Source organism: Capsicum annuum, chromosome 7, assembly GCF_002878395.1.
Source record: "Capsicum annuum cultivar UCD-10X-F1 chromosome 7, UCD10Xv1.1, whole genome shotgun sequence".
Classification (NCBI taxonomy): Eukaryota; Viridiplantae; Streptophyta; class Magnoliopsida; order Solanales; family Solanaceae; genus Capsicum; species Capsicum annuum.
In genome coordinates, this window is record NC_061117.1 from 225,541,073 (window position 1) to 225,561,926 (window position 20,854).

Sequence of the window (20,854 nt, forward strand, 5' to 3'; positions counted from 1 at the left end):
CTATTTACATACGATTAACGATATTATTTTATGTATATATCGTAGATGTTGAATTTATTTGACTTTTGAATATCTTAATGAAAATTCTGATTTCGCAACTGCGGCTAACCACATGGCTTGGGAAATGGTGGTTTTCACAGAGTTGTTAGCAGTCAAATCAATTAGATAATGGTATATGGTCCAAATTAGGTGCAAAAAATTATGAAATGAGATCTAATTTTAGGTAGCAAATTTATAAAATGAAAATAATTTGTGTTTTGTGGATCATAGCAATTGTATTTATTATGTCACCTCACAACAGTCTGGATTCTCATATAAAATATAAAGAGAACAAACAAATAAATATTTGTATATAAAATATAAAATAATTAAGTAGTCACGGGTTTACTCTTAATTGCATGTGAAGGGGGAATAATGTCAAATTTTTCCTTTATTCCCTAATTTTCATGAAGCAAATTATTTTATATCTAGTTATTGAATCTGGACAATTATATTATCTATCTATTACAACTATAGAACATATCCTAAAATTTGCTGAATATATATATATATTTTTAAAAATTGTTAATTAATGATGGTTCGACGGGTTCAATTATTAGGTCCTTACGGTAAAATTAGTGATTTTTCATATGTATTACGAAATTTACATGAAGTTTCTCTTTAAGAAAGTGTTTTAGAGGGTTTACCTAGTGCTCTACTTGATTTTGCTTGACTTTTTACTTTAAATTATTTATATTAAAAGATAAAAGATTCCTATATTATGTATAGAAAATGCAACTTGTATTATTCATTCGCCACCGGTTGATAGGTAGACGAATATTGTTATGTTGTGTGCAAAAATTTTAAAAGACAGATAATACGAACGGAAAAAGAGTATATGATTATTTGAGATTATAGTTAGAGCACCTGAATTTGAGGTGCTCCACAACTATAGAAAGGAATGACATGACATGATTTGGTCAAATTGGTGTGACCTTTGCCCTTTCAATTGCATTGTTTATTTTAGCAATTGTATAGTTAATTGAATGATGATACGCATTCACTATTTATTTTAACATTACAAACAACTAGACATTGTTGACAACAACTATTTTTTTATCATATTCTTTTTCAATAATTGACCAAGCAATTAGATTTTAGTGAGGCTTAACAACAACAATAACAAACTTAGCGTAATCCCACGTGTGAGGTTTAGGGAGAATAGTGTGGACGTAGACTTTATCTCTACAAGTAGGTAGAGAGGTTGCTTCCAAAGGACCACTTCGGCGGCCCCAGATGGGGTGTGGAGAGGCCTAGGGTGGCCCGGCGAGGCTGTTTGGGTGGCCAAATGGGCGAGACGTTGTCAACGGGTCGTTTTCGGGCCAAATCGATGGGTGTTAGCCCACAATTCTCGATATGGGTCCGGGGAACGAACGTATTTTGGGCCGAAAATCGACCAACGGCCCTCAGGAGGGCTGTGGAGCGGGCCAGGATGGCACAGTAGGGTCAGCAATGGGCGAAATTGATACACGAACGGACCGTTTTTGGGTCAAATCGGTGGGTATTAGCCCACAATTCTCGCGCTGAGCTCGAGCCAAACAAACAGAGAAAAAGAGATGATGATAACAAACAGAACCATTGCTCAAATGGAGTAATGTTTACCATTAGTCCTTACAAGAACAAAATTCATCTTTAAAACAAGGTATCCAAAGGACTTTATCCCTACAAGTAGGTAGAGAGGTTGCTTCCAAAGGACCACTTCGGCGGCCCCCAGACGGGCTGTGGAGAGGCCCAGGGTGTCCAAATGGGCGAAACGTTGCCAACGGCAGTTTTCAGGCTAAATCGGTAGGTGTTAGCCCATAATTCTCGAGATGGGCCCGAGGATCGGACGTATTTTGGGCCGAAAATCGACCAGGGGCCCAGGCGGGCTGTGGAGCGGGCCAGGGTGGCTTGGTAGGGTCAGCAATGGGTGAAATTGATACGCGAATGGACCGTTTTTGGATCAAATCGGTGGGTATTAGCCCACGGTTCTCGGGGTGGGCCCGGGGCGGAACAAACAGGAAAAAGGGAGATGATGACAGCAAAGAGAAACATGCTCAAATGGAGTAATGGTTACCATTAGTCCTTAAAAGAACAAAATCCATCTTTAAAACAATGAAAGGTATCCATATACAAGATTTGCTACCAATTGTCCTTACAAGATCAATAGCCATCTCTTGCTTGGCAATTTTTGATGTTTACTTTGAAAGCATACAGTATTGACAGTCTTGACAAAAGCGGCGACTTCTTCATTATTCTGATCGTCTCTCCTGGTTTGGTGTTCATCGAACGAAAAACAAGGGACAAATCATCTTCGACGAGATACCAGTACTGCAAACAACAAATAAATTGAGAAAATGTGTATGAGAGACGGACTTGACGTGACACATATGCTGCAAACAAACAAGTATGCAGAGATGGATCGAAAACTTTGCAGATATAAGTATCAAATGTTATAAATGTTTTTATGGAACCATTCACATTTCGGCCACAAGAATTTATCAAACTCATTCAAGTTGCTTTACAGTGTGACAGATTCTCATTCACACTCAGAACCACAATGTCCAATAACGTTAAAGATGCAAACCTCCATCGACAACTCAGAACCACGAACATCCCCACCCTAATCCTACATAGATGTATTTCCAGCCACCTTTCCATCAATCACAGTTGTTGACGTTGGATTACACAATTTCACGTCCAACACAATCAAGTCCAGCGTAAACTACACAGCCAACGTTTACCACAATGTCACAAACAGGCAAATGGAAAGGAAATGGTGAAAACTTACCAGCTTTTAAGGCCGATAAGCATCAGGAAGGCGTAGACCTACACTTGCAGCAGATCTTTTCAGCACTTTTGTCATCTCGTTTGATCTATTCACTGCAATGTTGTAAGAAAATAACAAGTCCTGGAAAAATGTAGAAACGCCACATTTGTGAAATGCAATTTATATCACAATTCAAGAAAACAAGAACGTAAGAGTCAAAGAACCATGATCGCGGAGAGAGTTCACGTACCACAAAAAATGTCATAGTTGACAAAGGAAGACTTCCACATTGATCGTATATACATTAGGCGTATCAGAGACAAAAAATCTTTAGTAATATTATCGAACATACAACATTAATAATCGCATAATGACTTATAATCTAATTGTCTGATAATGTTCATTATATATACATCTCAACATCCACATTTCCGCGAGCTCTATTCTTGTAGATGTGTTGAACCTTAAAGTGTTTACGCTCATTCCACATAACATTAGTGTTCTCGCCACCTTCTGTAAAACGCACATTTCACTCGGCCATACACCTTAACTAAGTAAATTAAAACATTGTAAACTGAACAAAAATTTCATATATATATACTTCTGATGTCCAAATTTATCTAATACTTCTAAAAATCCTCTTAAACAATCTTTTAATTGCTTTCTAACAATTGTTTTCACACATTCTTCCATTAACTAACACTATAATAAAGAGTCAAAATAACTTTGTACATTTCATCTTAGTCAACAACCATCTTACAGCTTGCTTTGATGAATAACACAAGGTGATTTCTTCCCATCTGTTCTAGCCTAGGTGGACAGAGTTGCCTGATACCTGTTGCTGGTGGAAGGTAGCAGGTTTTCCATGGAATTAGTCAAGATGCGTGCAAGCTGGCCTGGACACCACAGTTATCAAAAAAAAATGTTTTGATGAATAACATTTGGATAGATTGAATCATTTTCCGTTGTCACATAATATCACACATCAACCACATTGCGAATAAACTTACAATATCATAAAGAAAATATGATACACGAAGTGTTGTAGGTCGATATAGGATAAAGGATAAAATAGGATTGTTAAATAACAAGCATAGTCAAAATAAGAAAAAGAAAAGGTAATGACGCCTGGACAACCCAGTGGACTTAGCTCTCGCCATGAGTGAGACTGGACCACAAAGGTCTATTGCACGCAGCCTTACCCCACATTATTTCTACAAGGACTGTTTCCACAGCTCGAACCAATGATCTCATGGTCACATGAGGTCAACTTTACCGGTTACGCTAACAACATGACCACATCAAATCGGTCATTACATAAAACGGAACCTTTCATCATTATATAACATTGAATTTAACGATACACTACAACAAAATTCAAATAACAATCAAAACAAACATGGTATTTAAAATAACAATCCCATACAATACAAAGACACAACACAATAACAAAATGAAGCTAGCTTACCTTATGATGATGAATATTGTTGAGAAGATGAGTATAATTTTGAGCAAGATTTATTCTTTGCTGAATAAAAGAAGAGTTTTTTGAGTATTCAAGATTTATATTCTTCTTGAATTCTTCCCTGATGAAATCAGTGAAATAAATCTTGTGATCTTCCTTATTCCCTATATGTTTTTTCACTGCATTAAGTAGATTTCTATATACTATCAGTGTACCTCTTACACCTTCAGAAGATCCCATTTTTGCAAAATATTGTGAAAAATCAAAAACTATGGAAAATGAAAATCAGGCCAAAAAAAGAGAAGAATTTGTTGATCCATTTTGCTAATAGTTTCAAAGATTCAAAGCAAATGACAAAAATGGTCCCTCATGATTGAGATTAAGTTCAAAATAGTTCTTTTAAGTATACACTAAACAATTGTGGTACTTCAAGTTTGCAAAAAGTTAACAATTTTAGTCTCATAAATTGTTGTATATATTAAATTTGACATGAAAAGGACAGCCCGGTGCACTAAAGCCATCACTATGCGCGGTGTTCGGGGAAGGACCTCACCACAAGGGTGTATTGTACACAGCCTTACCTTGCATTTCTGCCAGAGGCTATTTCCAAGGCTTGAACCCGCGACCTCCTGGTCACATGACAACAACTTTACCCGTTACTCCAAGGCTCGGCTTGAAAAGAAGTAAATTTGCGGATACACATATTTGGAGGTACATTTTTCAATTTTCAACCAAGCTCATTATTATCTCCGGAGTTTCGAATTGTGTGACAACTGACCCTCGAGGATTTCTCGATTATCAAAAACAAATACATTGGAATTTTTAATGCTTCATTTGAATCAAGAAACATATATTGCAGTAAACAAAAGGTCTCCAAGTACAAGATTTGCTACCAATAATCTTTACAAGAACAAAAGCCATCTTTAAAACAATGAAACCTATTCCTATCGCGCACAACTATCTCTCGCTTGACAATTTCTGATATTACTTTGAAAGCAGCATGACAGTCTTCACAAACGCGAAGATTCTTCATTATTCTGATCGTCTCTCCTGCTTTTGTGTTCATCAAACCGAAAACAAGGGCCAATTTCTCACTATGGCGGTATAAGTATCTTTCTTTCTCGTTTTCTTCAATGTCTAGTACAACCAGCGAAGTATTTGGTACATATCCTTTGGACCTCATTTGTTCGAGCAGTTTGTCCCATCTCTTGAAGATCTTGTCAGCCTGAGGATGGTTATCATCTCCGGCCACAAATTCGTGTGTTGCTTGTGCTATAGTTATTGTACTCAAACCTGGAGTTTTCTTTACTCCGCGATCTTTCATCAACTTCCTCACCCTTGCTGCATCTTCCCAACGCTTAGCTTCTGCATAAATATTCGACATAATAATGTAGTATCCGTCGTTAAGAGGGTCTAGTACGCCTAGGTGCCTCATCGCTTCCTCAGCCATTTCCACATCCTTTCGAATTCTACATCCACCAAGAAAAGAACCCCATATAACAGCATTCGGTTTTATAGGCATCCTTGTGATGAGTTCATATGCGTCTTGAAGAAGTCCTGCTCGACTCAAGAGATCAACCATACAACCATAATGCTCAATCTGGGGCGAAATGTTATAGTCCCTACTCATGCTAGCGAAAAATTCTCGCCCTTCTTTGATCATCCCCATATGGCTACACGCGTGCAAGATTCCAAGAAACGTTACCTCATTAGGCTTCACTCCCATTCTGATCATCTCGTTGAAGAGTTCTAACGCTTCATCCGCCTGTCCATGGATAGCTAAACCCTGTATCATAGCCGACCACGATACAATTGTTCGATCTTTCAGCTCTTCAAAAAGGACTTTTGCAGCCTCTAAGCAACCACTCTTAATGTACATGTCAATCAAAGTGTTGCAAACGTGAACGTTTCTCTTGAACCCGCTCTCATCCGAATACTCATGAATCCTTCTACCCAATTCAAGTGCACCTAAATCAGCACAAGCTGCAAGAACAGCGACTACGGTCACCTCATTCGCCTTCAACCCCGTCTCTTCCATTTCTACGAAAAGCCTAACCGCCTCCTTAGCCTTCCCACAATGAACCAAACCCGTAATCATCGCAGTCCAAGACCTCAAATTCCTCTCCTTCATCCTCCCAAACAGTTCAAACGCCTCATCAACATCACCCTCTTTCGCTAACTGCGTAATCATGACATTCCACGACACAACGTCTCGTTGAGGCATTTTATCAAACAGAAGGACGGCATCACCCATTACTCCACAAATCGCATACAAATGGATCAGCGCATTCACCAAAACTAAATTCGATTGATACCCAAGTTTCTCTATCAATGCGTGAACAATTCTTGCACACGAAACATCCCGTAACTCCACACAAGCTTTAAGAACAAACGAACAAGTGAAACAATCAACACCCACGTTATAACTCCGCATTTGCTGAAACAGGAACATAACATCAGCTGCAGAACATGGGGTTTCAGCAAATTTTCTCAAACAACTATTCCATACAGAAAGTTCTTGTTCGTTAACCGAGTCGAAGATCTGCTGTGCGAAAGGAAAGTATGGAGTGAGTGCACAAACAGAAGCGATACGAGGAAGTGGGAGGAGGGAGAGAGGTATGTTGGTTTTGATGAGGAAGGCAATGGCTTGTTTGAGTTCGAATGGAGAAGTGAAATGGTGGACAATGGAGGGTGTTGTTTGTACTTTGTTGTTGGTATCAATGGAGGGTTTGAGTTTTTTGGAGGGCAAATGGTGAAGTGGAGATGCTAAGGAAAGTGAATTTAGCATTGTGTTAGGTTCAAACTTCAATGTTAGTTGCTAATAAAGGATCAACCTATTACCTATATATAGTTCGTGTTCTTTTTGGAGATAATGGTTAAAAATACATCTGAATTGTGACGATAGTTCACATAGAAAAATGGAAAAGGTGATGGTTTAGATAGGAGAAGGAAGAGATGTGGTTTTAATATGTAGACGTTGATGGTTCAAATTGAGAAGTGGAAGCGATAATTTAGGTTTCACATAGAAAAATGGAAAAGGTGATGGTTTAGATAGGAGAAGGAAGAGATGTGGTTTTAATATGTAGATGTTGATGGTTCAAATTGAGAAGTGGAAGCGATAATTTAGGTTTGTTTATGATCGTTAACTCTCATCAGGTGTTAGGTGTTCAATAACCTGGGGTAGGCGACTGCATGCCCAAAATTTGAACGAGGTCTTTGGTGGGATAGAGATGTTGTTTTAACACGTAGACGGTGAAGGTCCAAATTGAGAAGCGGAAGCGATAATTTAGGTGTGGTTTTGACCGTTAACTCTCATCAGGCGTTCACTAATCCGGGGTATGATAGTTACTTTATATATAAATCAAGTATCAAACCATATAGTATGCACATTGAAAAATCAAGAACCACAACACTTAAAATTGTTTCCTGAAGTTAGTCCTTCTAACTATAGAATCTGAATATCTGATGTATCGAATACAGCACATATAGGCGCAAATCATACAAAAATACATAGCGAACGAAACTAGGACAAAATAAATGCTGTAAACTCATTACGAAAACCAGGCAACTACATTCAGAAGTTTCTTGAAGTGTTAAGGACAAAATGCGTGCGAGAAATACAAACTATCACAAAACTCATTACAGAAACTAGTAACTACATTGAGAGTTTACATTAAGTTTGAAGGCTTCAATAGTCGGGGATGGCAGTAAATCGATAACCTTTAGCACCTCTCCAAGAGTAATATGCAATCCGCGTCTCATAGAAACCTGCAAACAATTGTCAAGGTCAAAGTTGATAGTTGGAAGTAGCCTAATCAATTAATTAATGAAAACGCGAATGTGAAACTTAAATAAAGAACTTAATATGCAACCAAAAGCGTAGCGTGTTAAACTCAAGACTGTCTAAACAAAACGGAGAAAATATGGGAAAGTAGAATCTACTGCCTATTGCAGAAGTTTGCAAGATGTAATGGAAATCCCAAAAAGTCGATTAAGTATATGACCATTTTAGTGCAGATCTGCAATCACCTTGATATGGTGCTTCTAGCAACTACAGAGAGGACAGATAAAGTAACGAGTAGCCCTACCATTTGCTATCTCACCTATTTATTCTGCAGCAAATTCAATGGAAGTTACCTTGTTAACATAATTGTAAATCACGCTATCAAATCAATGGTGCAGCCGCAAATTGATTCCGTAGTTAATGAACTACGACACTCTCCTCGAGGACATATCGAACAATTATGGACAAAAGAATAACAGCTTAAGCATCCAAAGCAGTATCTATTAATGTATGTTTTTGACTTACCCGGGAGGAACGTGAGGATTCCAAGTGCAAGGAGCCCATATCCCTGGGAACTCTCTCCTGCCATATGACCAGATAAGATGAAGTAGGACAGCAAGAGAAGCAGACATCCCAGAAAGAGCAGAAAAAGAGCAAGGGCAATGGACTTCCAGGGGATTCTATCTAACGATTTTGGTGAATAATCAAATCTAGGGTCAGCCCGCCGACCAGCATTTCCATAATAGTCGTCATCTTCATCCACAGCGAGACGACTGTAAGGAATATTCCGCCTAGAAGCCATACACCAGAATTTCCAGTCTTTGTATTGGAATAGATGTCTGCAAATTTGTCAGATGATCACTCTGAATAAGGCAGCTCAAAAGAACACCAACCAATTATGAACACAAGGATCTGACTATCGGAATATATAATAAGTTGGCAAAATAAGGTAGAGTTTAAAAAATAAATGCCCTCTTCGGTCTAGAAGGATTACTACAACAAATAGTTCAATAAACACATATAACGAAAAAGGTGAACACTACAACTCCAGTCTACATTGTTACATATATCAGTTTTTTCACATATTGCATCGCATGAGAGTAGATAACTTTTCCTGACTTCTAATCCGTCTCTATACACTCATTACATTGCTACTCTAATTATCAGAAAAATAGAAAGAAGTATCACTTCTGGAAAATTTTTTTGGAGCATTCAGAGGAGTGCCGTGATTTTAGTTATTGTAGACGTGCCGTGATTTTAGTTATTGTAGACGTTTTAAGGGGGAGGAGGTCAGAGAGGCCGTTCGCACGATGCGAAGGGGTAGGGCGATGGGGCATGATGAGATCCCCGCGGATTTTTGGAAGTTTTCTGGCGAGACTGGTTTGAGGTGGTTGAAGAATTTGTTCAACGACATTTTCAAATCGGCGAAAATGCTTGAGGCCTGGAGATGGAGTATTATGATCCCTCTGTATAAGAATAAGGGTGACATTCAGAGTTGCAACAACTATAGGGGTATTAAGTTATTGTGCCACACGCTGAAGATTTGGGAGAGAGTGGTCGAGTGGAGGTTGAGGAGGATTGTATCTATTTCGCAGAACCAGTTTGGATTTATGCCTGGGCGCTCGATGATGGAGGCAATTCACCTAGTGCGGAGACTAGTGGAACAGTACAGGGAAAGGAAGAAGGACTTGCACATGGTGTTTATCGATTTGGAGAAGGCATATGACAAAGTCCCTAGGGAAGTCCTTTGGAGATGCTTGGAGGTGAGTGGGATCCCGGTGGCGTATACTAGAGCGATCAAGGACATGTATGATGGAGCTAAGACCCAGGTGAGGACGGTGGGAGGCGATTCAGAACATTTCCCGGTCTTGATAGGGTTGCATCAGGGATCTACTCTTAGCCCGTTTTTGATTGCTTTGGTTATGGATGTGTTGACGCGGCGTATCCAAGGCGAGGTGCCCTGGTGTATGCTTTTTGCAGACGATGTGGTTTTGATTGACGAGACTCGGGGGGGTGTGAATGATAAATTAGAGGTGTGGAGACAGACCCTTGAGTCTAAAGGGTTCAGGTTAAGTAGGAGCAAGACCGAATATTTGGAATGTAAGTTTAATGTCTCGAGGGAGGTGGACGAGGTGGTAGTAAGGTTGGACTCTCAGGTGGTGTGTAAGAGGGATAGTTTCAAGTACTTAGGGGCCATGATTCAGGGGAATGGTGAGATTGACGAGGATGTCTCTCACCGGATCGGGGCGGGATGGATGAAGTGGAAGCTCGCCTTGGGGGTGTTGTGTGATAAGAAGGTGCCGCCCAAGCTTAAAGGCAAATTTTATAGGGTGGCAGTCCGTTCGGCCATGTTGTATGGAGCAGAGTGTTGACCTGTCAAGAACTCTCACATTCAAAAACTAAAAGTGGCGGAAATGCGGATGTTGCGCTGGATGTGTGGGCTTACTAGGGGGGATAGAGTTCGGAATGAGACTATTCGAGATAAGGTTGGTGCGGCTTCGGTGGAGGACAAGATGCGGGAGGTTCGTTTGAGATGGTTCGAACATGTGATGAGGAGGGGCACGGATACTCCGGTTCGTAGGTGTGAAAGACTTGCTTTGGATGGTTTCAGGTGGGGCAGGGGTAGGCCGAAGAAATACCGAAGAGAGGTGATTAGGCGGGACATGGAGCAGTTACAGCTTACTGAGGACATGACCCTAAATAGGAAGATCTGGAGGACGCATATTAGGATAGAAGGCTAGTGAATTTTTCGGTAGGTAGGATAGGGCTTTACTTGGCCTGTGCAGTATTCTTGTTATGCTGCATTACGATTGCTTACTATTCTTTGTTTACTACTCCTTATAGGTGGCGTATTTATGTCATGTCATATTGTTCCATGCTTTGTGTACGTTTTTGATGACTTATTTTATCTTGATCCGGGGGTCTATCGGAAACAGCCTTGCTACTTCTCCGGAGATAGTGGTATGGACTGCGTACATCTTACCCTCCCCAGACCTCACTATGTGGGAATACACTGGATTTGTTGTTGTTGTTGTAAAAGCGTCTTGGAAAATGATATTTTGCGTCAGAATTTGTTGGTTTTGGCGATCAGGGTACCCCAAAGCTCAACAAATAAAACGAAACATTAAATGTTTTCTTTGGCAGATCCTCGTTCTGAAGCATGATCAAATTCTAATCGCCCATTTGAGAATTTAGTGAGACCTTTACATGGCTTCAAGATTAACGATTATAATTTGAAAGTATGAGATACATAAAACTCATCGACCATTAGGTAAAGCTCTCCAGGTGGCATATTTTTATAAATTTGTTACTCAAAGAACTAAATTATGTTAGTATCACACCAATTCTATCATAGACGCCTTTTCCTGACTTGTATCATAAGGATAACTTTCCAAGCAGCGCTGTCCTGATTTTCTTGCTCTTTTTTTGTGCAAATTGGCTGGAAAGGTAAAGACGGCCTTTCAATGGTGAAGAAGTGTCCTTAACTTTGAGGCACTGGTCAAGAGAACACTTCTTTTCTTTAGAGAAAAAAAGAAAAACGGTGTCAATCAGAAAAACAATGGTCAAGAGACACTTTTGTACGGTAAGATGCCTATACAAATTAAAGTGGTGAAATCATATGCCCTCCAGAGGATCTCTATGTGTATAGTCGACTCTTTCAGTTGACAACATCGCTTTTACCTCTTTTTTTAAAGACTTTTTCCAATAAATCAACAGCATATGCATCCACTTGACAGTATAGCGACAGTATTTTACAGTAAGACGGAATGAAACCACTAGAGAGTCACCCTTGCCCAAGTGTGAACTGCAGACAATTGACTTTGGAAGCGGAACATGAACCTTTTCCACTTTTCCAGGTTCTCATTGAGCATATGAAATCAAGGTTGATGATTTAGCCAGCGAATTCCCATGGTGTTCTACCTTTTCATAGTCTCGGTCACATGAATGTATAGATAATGAAGTCCTGGTGGGATAGCGCCCGGTTAATAGAGCGTCTTAAAGTCCTTCATGCAAGCTAGCAAAGCCAGCACAGAAGCAGCCCCGGATCCACACAGGGTACTTCAAAGGAGGTTGTCTTTAACCTACTGCAAACAGTCACTTATCCTATCAATCAGCTATATTCCGATCCCGAACTAGTTAGGGTCAAGAAAAAAAAGAAGAGCCTATCTTCTAGCTTTTGTGTTTTGTCTTCTTACCCATTTTTATCTACAAAGAGACGATTGGTTTTTGAAGGGCTTTCTGCAGACTAACCACCCAGGACTTGGTTAGGGGAGCAAAACGACATCTCTGGTAGCTTGCATTACATTAAATTATGATATTATAGGTGAATAATGCTTTTGATTAATTTTCTTCTCTTTTTCATTGCGGTGTTAATACCTTACACTATTTTCATTGGACTATCAAATGTTTCATGATTATTGGGTGTCCTAAAGGGACATAAAAATCAAGCAATAAGAAATTCCAGATGCCATTTCTTTCGAGCAAGTAAAAAACCAATCTTTTCCATTCCAGAAAGGCCAAAACCATATTAATGTTTAATACCCGTCGAAAATTCCGGATGCCATTTCTTTAAATCAAGTAAAAAAAGAATCTTTTTCAATCTAGAAGGGCCAAAACCATTCTAATACCCGTCGGGAATTAAACTAGACATGAATCCAACTCAATTAACAAGCCTACACCTAGCAAAACAGGACTATCGAATATTCAAATGTTTCATGATTCTTACGTGTTCTTTCTAATCGGGTACTTCTTCTTTTCCATTATTTCTTTCTCTATACTGCTTTGGACTGGTTTTTCCTTGAGCTGGGGCCTATGGAAACAACCTCTCCATTTCCTCTCTACTCCAAGGCAGGGGTAAGTACGGTCTGCGTACACTTTACCCCTCAAAACTCCATTTTGCAGGATTACACTGGGTATGTTATCGTGTTTCTTTAATCAGGTACATTCTTGAGTTCTTTTAAGGAACATCTAAATCGAACAATTAGAAATTCCAGGTCCCATTGCTTCTCTATCAAGTAAAAAAAACAATCTTTTTGCATCCAAGGGTGTGCCCTAGTGGTTCAATGAAGTGGGTTGAGCACCATGAAGTCTCAGGTTCAATTCCCAATAAAGACAAACATTAGGTGATTTCTTCTCATCTATTTTAGCCTTAGTAAACAAAGTTAGATGGTACCAGTACTGGTACCATGAGGTCTCAGGTTCAATTCCCAATAGAGACAAACACTAGGTGATTTCTTCCCATCTATTCTAGCCTTGGTAAACAGAGTTAGTTGGTACCTGTTGCTGGTACCATGAGGTCTCACGTTCAATTCCCAATATAGACAAACACTAGGTGATTTCTTCTCATCTGTTCTAGCTTTGGTAAACAGAGCTAGCTGGTATCTATTGATGGTGGAAGGTGAAAAGTATCAAGGAATTAGTCGAGGTGCACAAACGTTAACTCTGACACCACGATTGTTCAAGAAAAGAAAAATCCCAGGTGCCATTTCTTTTCTATCAAGTAAAAAACCCAATCTTTTTGCACCACCCAAGGGTGTACCTTACAACTTGTTTGGATGGTGCTTTCCCATGGTATGGTATGGTATGGCTGAACCACCAATTTGGTGGTATGCCATGGTTTCCCTCTTTTTCTTCCAATTATGCCCCTGTATAATTTTGTTTACCCTCCACCCTATTTTCTTATTCTCTTTTCTGCTCTTTGCAGTAATCTCCCAGCAGCTTCAACAACAACAAAGGCGAGGCTTCTGCTAAAAGACCAAGAAAAGAAAAACAATGGCGAGGCTTTTCTTTGCAGTAAGTCCAAGAAAAGAAAAACTTTGGTCCTTCCGATAATTCTGCTAAAAAGTGATCTAAGAGGCTTCGAATTTCAGTTCAAAAGTTCAAACTTGGAAGGGTACCGATGGTGAAGTTTACAAGAACAAGAAGGGAATAGTCAATTTTAGCAATAATCAAATAAGGGTATTTTAGTAAATTTACCTGTTACCATACAATAACATACCATCAAACCAAACAAAAAAACTATTATTATGAAACCATGGCAGACCACCATCCAAACAAGCTGTTAGTAGTTCAATGAAGTGGGTCGAACACCTTGAGGTCTCAGGTTCAATTTCCAATAGAGACAAACACTAGTTAATTTCTTCCCTATCTGTTCTAACCTTGGTAAACACAGTTAGCTGGTACCTATTGCTGGTGAGAGGTGTCAAGTATCAAGTTAAAAAAACAACCTTTTTCCAATCTATAAAGGCCAAAAACCATATTAACACACATCATAAAGCAAATTAAATATGAATCAAACTCAATCAACAATGACAAATAAAGTACACATAAAATTCATAATCATTTGCTAACACAAATCAATAAATATATTGTGCTAATTGAAAAAGCTTCACACTAACCTTGAAGAGAAAGAAAGCACAAATTTCTCCGAACAAATTGACCCGAAACACCGACGGAACCCTTACTGGCGACGATAAAATAACAGTAGACCCGATAAATTGACCCGACGCTGCAATTTCTCTTTTCTTCTTTATAAACTCAAAAATAGATATTTTTAAAATAAAAGTACTATTTTTTCTCTCTATGTATTTGATGCTTATCAACTTTCCATGCTTTAATTAGTAAATTTTATTTTATTCACATTGTATCTTAAATTTAATAATTTAATTTATCTATAAAATTTTTAAAGTGAATTACACTAATTAAATATTCTTATAATGTTACTCAGTTGCTTAACCAAACATCACTTATATTTAAAAATCAAGGATTTTAGACCTGATGAAAACTCGATATAAATTAGAGGTACTTATTAAGTAGTTTGATTCAGTTTGTGACGTAAGTGGTTCGATTTATTCGATTTATATTAGTAAACTATTAAAGAACTATTAATATATGAATCAAATTTATATTAGTACCATATTACAATCCACTCAAATAATCTAAACAAAGTAATAGTAACTTTTTAAAAAAATGAAAATATACATAGAAAAATCTTTTAGATACAAATATCAAGTAACTTTATATACCTATGTTTAAATATCAACTGAAACAAAACAAACAATATTAAATACAGTTATATATGAAAAATGATTTTACCTATATAATTACTGAAGAAAATCATATTATTTTTTTTCCTAATAACCAAATATCGCATTAATTATTTTTTTTCTGCTAATGATTTGAATGTGCATGGTAATGTAATTGTTTAATATTGTTAACAAGATGAGCAACGTTAGAAAAACGATCAATGATATAAAGGAGATCATAGGGGGAAAGCATACAGATGAAGATATATATGCAATGTTGAAAGAATGTCATATGGATCCAAATGAAACTGCTCAAAAGCTTTTATATCTTGGTACAATATCCACTTTTGTATGTGTTTATGTAATTATATATATATATATATATATATATATATATGTGGTTGGTGCACGTGGACTAATTCTACGGGATACCCGAGACATTATTATGCAAGCGACGTGTGTATGTTAACTTTGATCCATCGAGGCTGAGACAGGATAGATCGCTTTGTGTTTTTTGTCTGTTGGTGTGATTTGAACCTGAACCTGAGACCTAACGGTTCTTAATAAGATGCATGCATGCATGTGTGTGTGGTCATAAGTATTTGGTGATGTTCATTTTTTTAAATTTTCCTAGCTGAAATCAATAGGTTGGTAAGAATAAAAATAGGATTTTTTTTTGGTGTTTTAGATGTTTTCTTTTTGATGTTATGTATCGATGCATAATTGTTTTTTACGTCAGAGTTATATGTATCGATGCACTCGACATTGTTCTTTCTGTTTAATTTCTTAATTATGTTCAAGAGATAAAGCATCTAGTACCCCCAAACTATGGCCAAAACTCCTACGACACACTCCAACTTCACGAGGATCCTATTATCCCCTGAACTCAATTTTAGCGTATTTTTGTCACCCTTTTATGCTGATGTGAATACGTGAAGCGCGTGAAGGACTGTCATATGTGCCACGTCAGCTAAAAAGGTTGACAAAAATACGTTAAAATTTAGTTTGGGGGGCAAATTTGGTCATAGTTAGGGGGTACTAGATGCTTATCTCTATGTTCAAATCAGATTATTCTTTGTACCGGAATACTTGCTTCTGTTCTGTCTTGAGCCGAAGGTCTATCGAAAACAACCTCTCTACTTCAACTGAGGTAGTGGTATGAACTGCGTACACATTACCCTCCCAGACCCCACTATATGGGGATACACTGGGTATGTGGTTGTTGTTGTACCGGAATACTTGCTTCAGTTTTGCAATTTCTGTGGCACATATTATCTGAAGTTTCATACTCCGTTTACATATAGTATTCTTCACTAAAGCTAAAACTACCGAATCCTGCAGATACTTTTCATGAGGTCAAAAGGAAACGAGACAGGAAGAAAGCAGTAAGCATTTCTCTTAATGATTGTGCTAAGTCGAGCTAGGATTATTCAACGGGACACTGCTAAAAATATGGACTGTTATAGACTTTATAACAAAATTTTCACTTAGCTTGATTATTCGCAGTTTCTTCATCTAATTGCAGAAAGCCGGCAGCCAAACTTCTGAGGATTTCAGGTGGATGTCAGGCATGCAGCGGAGAGGGGCTAGGGATGATGGTCGTGAGAAAATTTCTGCAAATTACATCACTAATGGTATATATGGACCTTCAACCTGGGCTAAGATTCTGTCGTAATGTGGTCATGATCTTGATCGATAACTCTTCTGCTTTTCTTGAGCATCCATGATGTTGTTTGTTGAATTTTAACAATTGAGTAACTTTCATGAGCGAAAAAAAAGACTTGTGCTATTCCATCCACTAGTAGCTTCTTATCAAAGAGTCGTAGCTGGGTTCTGCATTTTACTTATCATGTTCTTCACTGTCACAAGGTTAACACATAAGAAGATGAAGGTGTTTATAGAATGATCCATCTTTCTTAGGAAAGCATACGAAAAGGACAGCATTCGCTCTTTCAAGAATGTGCTTTATTTGCCGGAATAATCTGTACAAGCCTTTAAGGCTGATATATCGTGGGTATTGATATCTATGTGTAAAATGAGAGGAACCCGAACTTATTTCATGGTTAGAACTGCATCTACGGTCCTTATGACCTGCTTGATAGTTCGATAGAGGCATAGAGTGCATTTCTTTTCTTTGACAGTGGTGGTTCATGTGCAATATTTTGATACATGCACTGTCTCGAATAACTTATAACAGCATTGCATCTGTTGGAATCTGGAAGAGTGTTTCATATCGATAGAGGGAGATGCATCTCGCTATTTATGGCTTCCAGTGTTAACTCACCCCCTTTCTTTACTGTCGATAGGTGACAGTGGCAGAAGATACATTAAGAAAGAAAATGGAGTCAATAGTTTGAAGGATAGAAGTTCTAAGACCTCCATGCCAGCTGCACGTAAAACAGCAGATGCTAATATACATCCTAGTAAGAAATCGGCTGTTGAGGTTGCTGCCGATGATCCTAGTAATGTCGCTGGAGTTACTTCATTTGTTAATGTAAATAAGTTGGCAAAAGTTTCAACTCTACCTCCTAGTTCGATAAATCATCATCAAAACTTGGATCCTGGCCCTACTCCTACGCCCACACCCACCTTTGCACCCCGAACCAGATTTAAAGATAAAATTTTCATACCAAAACCTAATGAGCTTGTGACAAGAACAGCTTCAACATCAGTTTCTGGTGTCTATTCTTCTGCATCGGATCCTGTATTAGTGCCAGCTTTGAATCCACGAAATCCAGGAACAGTTGGTACTATAAAACGTGAGATAGGTAGCCAGCGCACTGCTGCAGACTCCACTGTATCTCCTGCGAATGAGGGGAGTTTGGATTCTTGTCAAGGTGCTCCCCAAAATACTCATGCAGTCATTAGAACTGTCGATTACAAAAACACGACAGGGCCAAAAGAATCCCGGGGAGTTTCAGTCACTGCTATACAACCAGTAGCAACTAATCATGAAAGTCAGCATTCCAAACAAGTTAACAGTCATTCAGGAGGTACCACTTGACTCTCCTTTAATTCATTTTTAGCTTTTCTGGAAGTCTGAATTTAGAAGGGCTGCTACAACCTCCTTAAATTAAGTAGTGTGGATGGATTTCTTGTGTTTATTTAAGTTGCTTAATGTCAACTATCTTACAAGTGCAATTCATGATATGGATAGCTGCTAAGTGGATTTATCATCTGTTGAATCATTGAACTGATATGGGTAATCTCACTTTATCATAATCTTGATGCAGTATTGCCATCTCAGGCAGCAGCCGTTGTAAAGGGAGCTCATTTACCATCAATTTCTAAACTAAATTCTTCCGAGGAACAAGTAGTCCCACAGCTTGACGTGAAGTTAGGGAAGTTAAATATCTCTACCAATCGTCAGGCTGTTATTTTTCCGGATCATCTTCAAGTACCCGACTCTTTTAGGAGTGGATTGACTTTCGGTAGTTTGGATCCTCAATCGGATCCAAGCATAAGCTGTGGCAAAGACTCGATGCCTGTGGAGACTGTTCCAGCTAATGATAGTACTTCCATGGAACCTGGGAGGTAGGTAACTGGGTGACATGTAATGTTTTGTACTCATTCGTGATTTTATGTATCCAAATGTGTCTTTGCTGAAGCACTTTCGCTGATTTTTTCTTGTCTGGGAGGATGTCAATATATTTTCGCAATCATGTATAACATTTTGATGAAGATTCCATGACCAATTGCCTCCGGACTGTCAAGTTTTTTTCTATCGTAGCTTACAGTAACACAACGATGACAATGTCATTGTGCTTATCCTGATACTTTTTCTTCATATCTTATACTTGACCTCTCATCGCCGTGTAAAACTAACTGCAGCTATGAAGATGCATCTTCGGAAACTCAGGGAGGTGATTATCCGGGCGATCTGCCATCACACCAACATGAATCCGAAAACGTATCATCTTTTGAAGTATCTGGTGCTTCTCCTGTGTATGATCCGTCAGAGCCGGAGAAATTTCCACCGTCTACAGGTTCACAATTGCCACTTCTCCAGACTCCTGATTATAGCTTGGGTTTTGTACCACCCATGCAAGGGCCCCAACTTGTTTTCGAGGGACAAGAACAGCAGGCATGTCACTGTAGCCCTAAAACATCTCTACTTCCCATGTTTCATTTGAATGTATTTTTTTCCGTTGGAAAGTCTGTGCTGTCAAAATGAATATTTAGTCAATTTCCTCTTACATAAGACAATGCTAACTGTGTAAATAATTTGAATCGGAAGATCTTGTGGAATGACATACAATTAAAGGATTACCTTGAGATAGAACAAAGTTGGCAAAATTTCTTGGTTCACTTGCGGATTAGTTGCTTATTTGGTACTTCTTTCTGCAGTATCTGATCTGAACTGTGCAAATACACGAGTAAACATCATCTCCTGAGTGGTGGTGCTTCATTTGTGTTGGCTAACAGTACACTAAAGCTATATCATCTTCCTTCCATCCCCACAACAACCAGTCTCTCGCCTCTTTATTGTGTCGTATTTTTGGTCTGACTAAATTTTCATAAATCTATGGTCTGCTGCAGGGTGGAAATTCTCAACCTTCTTCAACATTGGGCTCTAATCAACCTGTGGCTCAACCGATAGGCCTTGGACAGAGTTCTGTCGGTGTTCCTCCACATTTGTTTCCTTTAGTCCGCCAACCATTCCCTCCTAATTATATGCCGTATAACCCTTACATTCCCCACCTTTACATGCCGCAGAGTGCCCACCAGTTTTTGGGCCCGAGTGGATACCCTCAGCAACCTTCTGCTCCCAACTATTATATGTCACCATCAGTTACTGCTGCTGGTGCAAAATTACCTCTTCCATCCCTGTACAAACCAGCAGCTATTGCCGGAAACTTGAACCACTACGGCATACCTCCTGGCTACAGTTCATATGGCTCGTCAACTGTCTCATACAATGGAACTCCAGGTCTAGTTTGTTCTGCTAGCAATGAAAATTTCACTACACCTGAGCTGAAAGAAAAGAATGTCTACTCCATGCAAAACCAGGTTTGTTTTGTCGATCATATCCTTGCTGTCCAATTCCGATATTGAGATATAACATAATCCTTTCATGCAGCATGAAGATTACCATTACAGAAACTGTGCACCTGGACGCGATCAATCAATGCTTCAGACCAATTATTTCTACAACATCCCTCAGGACCAGTACGCCGCTGCTGCACCAGGACATTCTGCCAATAGCTCATTTCCTGGAATTAATCCATCTCAGGCAATAGTTGCACAATCTAATGTTCAACCCCTAGCCCAGCAACCTCAAACTGTTGCCAGATCAGGTGATTCGGGCCTTCCTACATCTGGTGCTTTTAAACAACCTCAAGCTAATATTCATTGGAACAACAAATTGCTGAATAGAGAAAACGTCTAAGAACAATAGTATAGACGTCACTGATAAATCAAAGCTGTTCCCTTAAGTGTATATAAGATATGCTAGAAACTAGGCACTTCCAGTGAGAACACGTTGGAACGCTGACTTCTCAGCGTTTGTTCTAAGTTAAAAGTTTCTTGCTTTTGATTAGCTTTCCTCAACTTCATGATCTTTTCTAGGCTGGAGAAGTTTTTGATGTTTGAGTGGAGCAGGTGAAGATATCAATTGTTTCCATTGCCCTTTCTAGCTTGTATATATCTTCTTATAGCAAAAAGATACTATTAAATCTTCAAGGGCTTGACATTTGCCCCTTGGTCACCATAAAGATAACACATGAGCTATTGCCCCTTCTCTCCTCTCCAAGTTAATCATGGTTGTATTTGTTTTTCTGGGATGTGTTGAT

The 20,854-nt window shown here is 38.8% G+C and overlaps 3 protein-coding genes and 1 long non-coding RNA gene across 4 annotated transcripts; 1 reads left to right on the top strand and 3 right to left on the bottom strand.

Moving 5' to 3' along the window:
* Positions 1-2,165: 2,165 nt before the first annotated feature.
* On the bottom strand, positions 2,166-4,602 carry LOC107877431. Its single transcript, XR_001676359.2, has 3 exons — positions 4,257-4,602; positions 2,810-3,684; positions 2,166-2,349 (listed from the first exon to the last, which is right to left on the bottom strand). It is a non-coding gene; the product is annotated as an uncharacterized LOC107877431 (long non-coding RNA).
* A 484-nt stretch (positions 4,603-5,086) lies between these two features.
* On the bottom strand, positions 5,087-7,643 carry LOC107878827 (pentatricopeptide repeat-containing protein At5g66520). The gene has a single exon (XM_016725973.2). The coding sequence runs from the start codon at positions 7,039-7,041 to the stop codon at positions 5,143-5,145; it is 1,899 nt and encodes a 632-aa protein (XP_016581459.1). The 5' UTR covers positions 7,042-7,643; the 3' UTR covers positions 5,087-5,142.
* Positions 7,644-7,777: 134 nt separating this feature from the next.
* Positions 7,778-14,762, bottom strand: LOC107878828 (transmembrane protein 230). The gene is made up of 3 exons (XM_016725974.2): positions 14,436-14,762; positions 8,563-8,876; positions 7,778-8,021 (listed from the first exon to the last, which is right to left on the bottom strand). Exons 2-3 carry the CDS (start codon positions 8,837-8,839, stop codon positions 7,942-7,944), a joined length of 357 nt encoding a protein of 118 aa, XP_016581460.1. The 5' UTR covers positions 8,840-8,876; positions 14,436-14,762; the 3' UTR covers positions 7,778-7,941.
* A 342-nt stretch (positions 14,763-15,104) lies between these two features.
* On the top strand, positions 15,105-20,838 carry LOC107878829 (GBF-interacting protein 1-like). The gene is made up of 8 exons (XM_016725975.2): positions 15,105-15,394; positions 16,404-16,447; positions 16,588-16,696; positions 17,369-18,055; positions 18,296-18,596; positions 18,894-19,146; positions 19,602-20,072; positions 20,143-20,838. Exons 1-8 carry the CDS (start codon positions 15,259-15,261, stop codon positions 20,449-20,451), a joined length of 2,310 nt encoding a protein of 769 aa, XP_016581461.1. The 5' UTR covers positions 15,105-15,258; the 3' UTR covers positions 20,452-20,838.
* Positions 20,839-20,854: the final 16 nt, after the last annotated feature.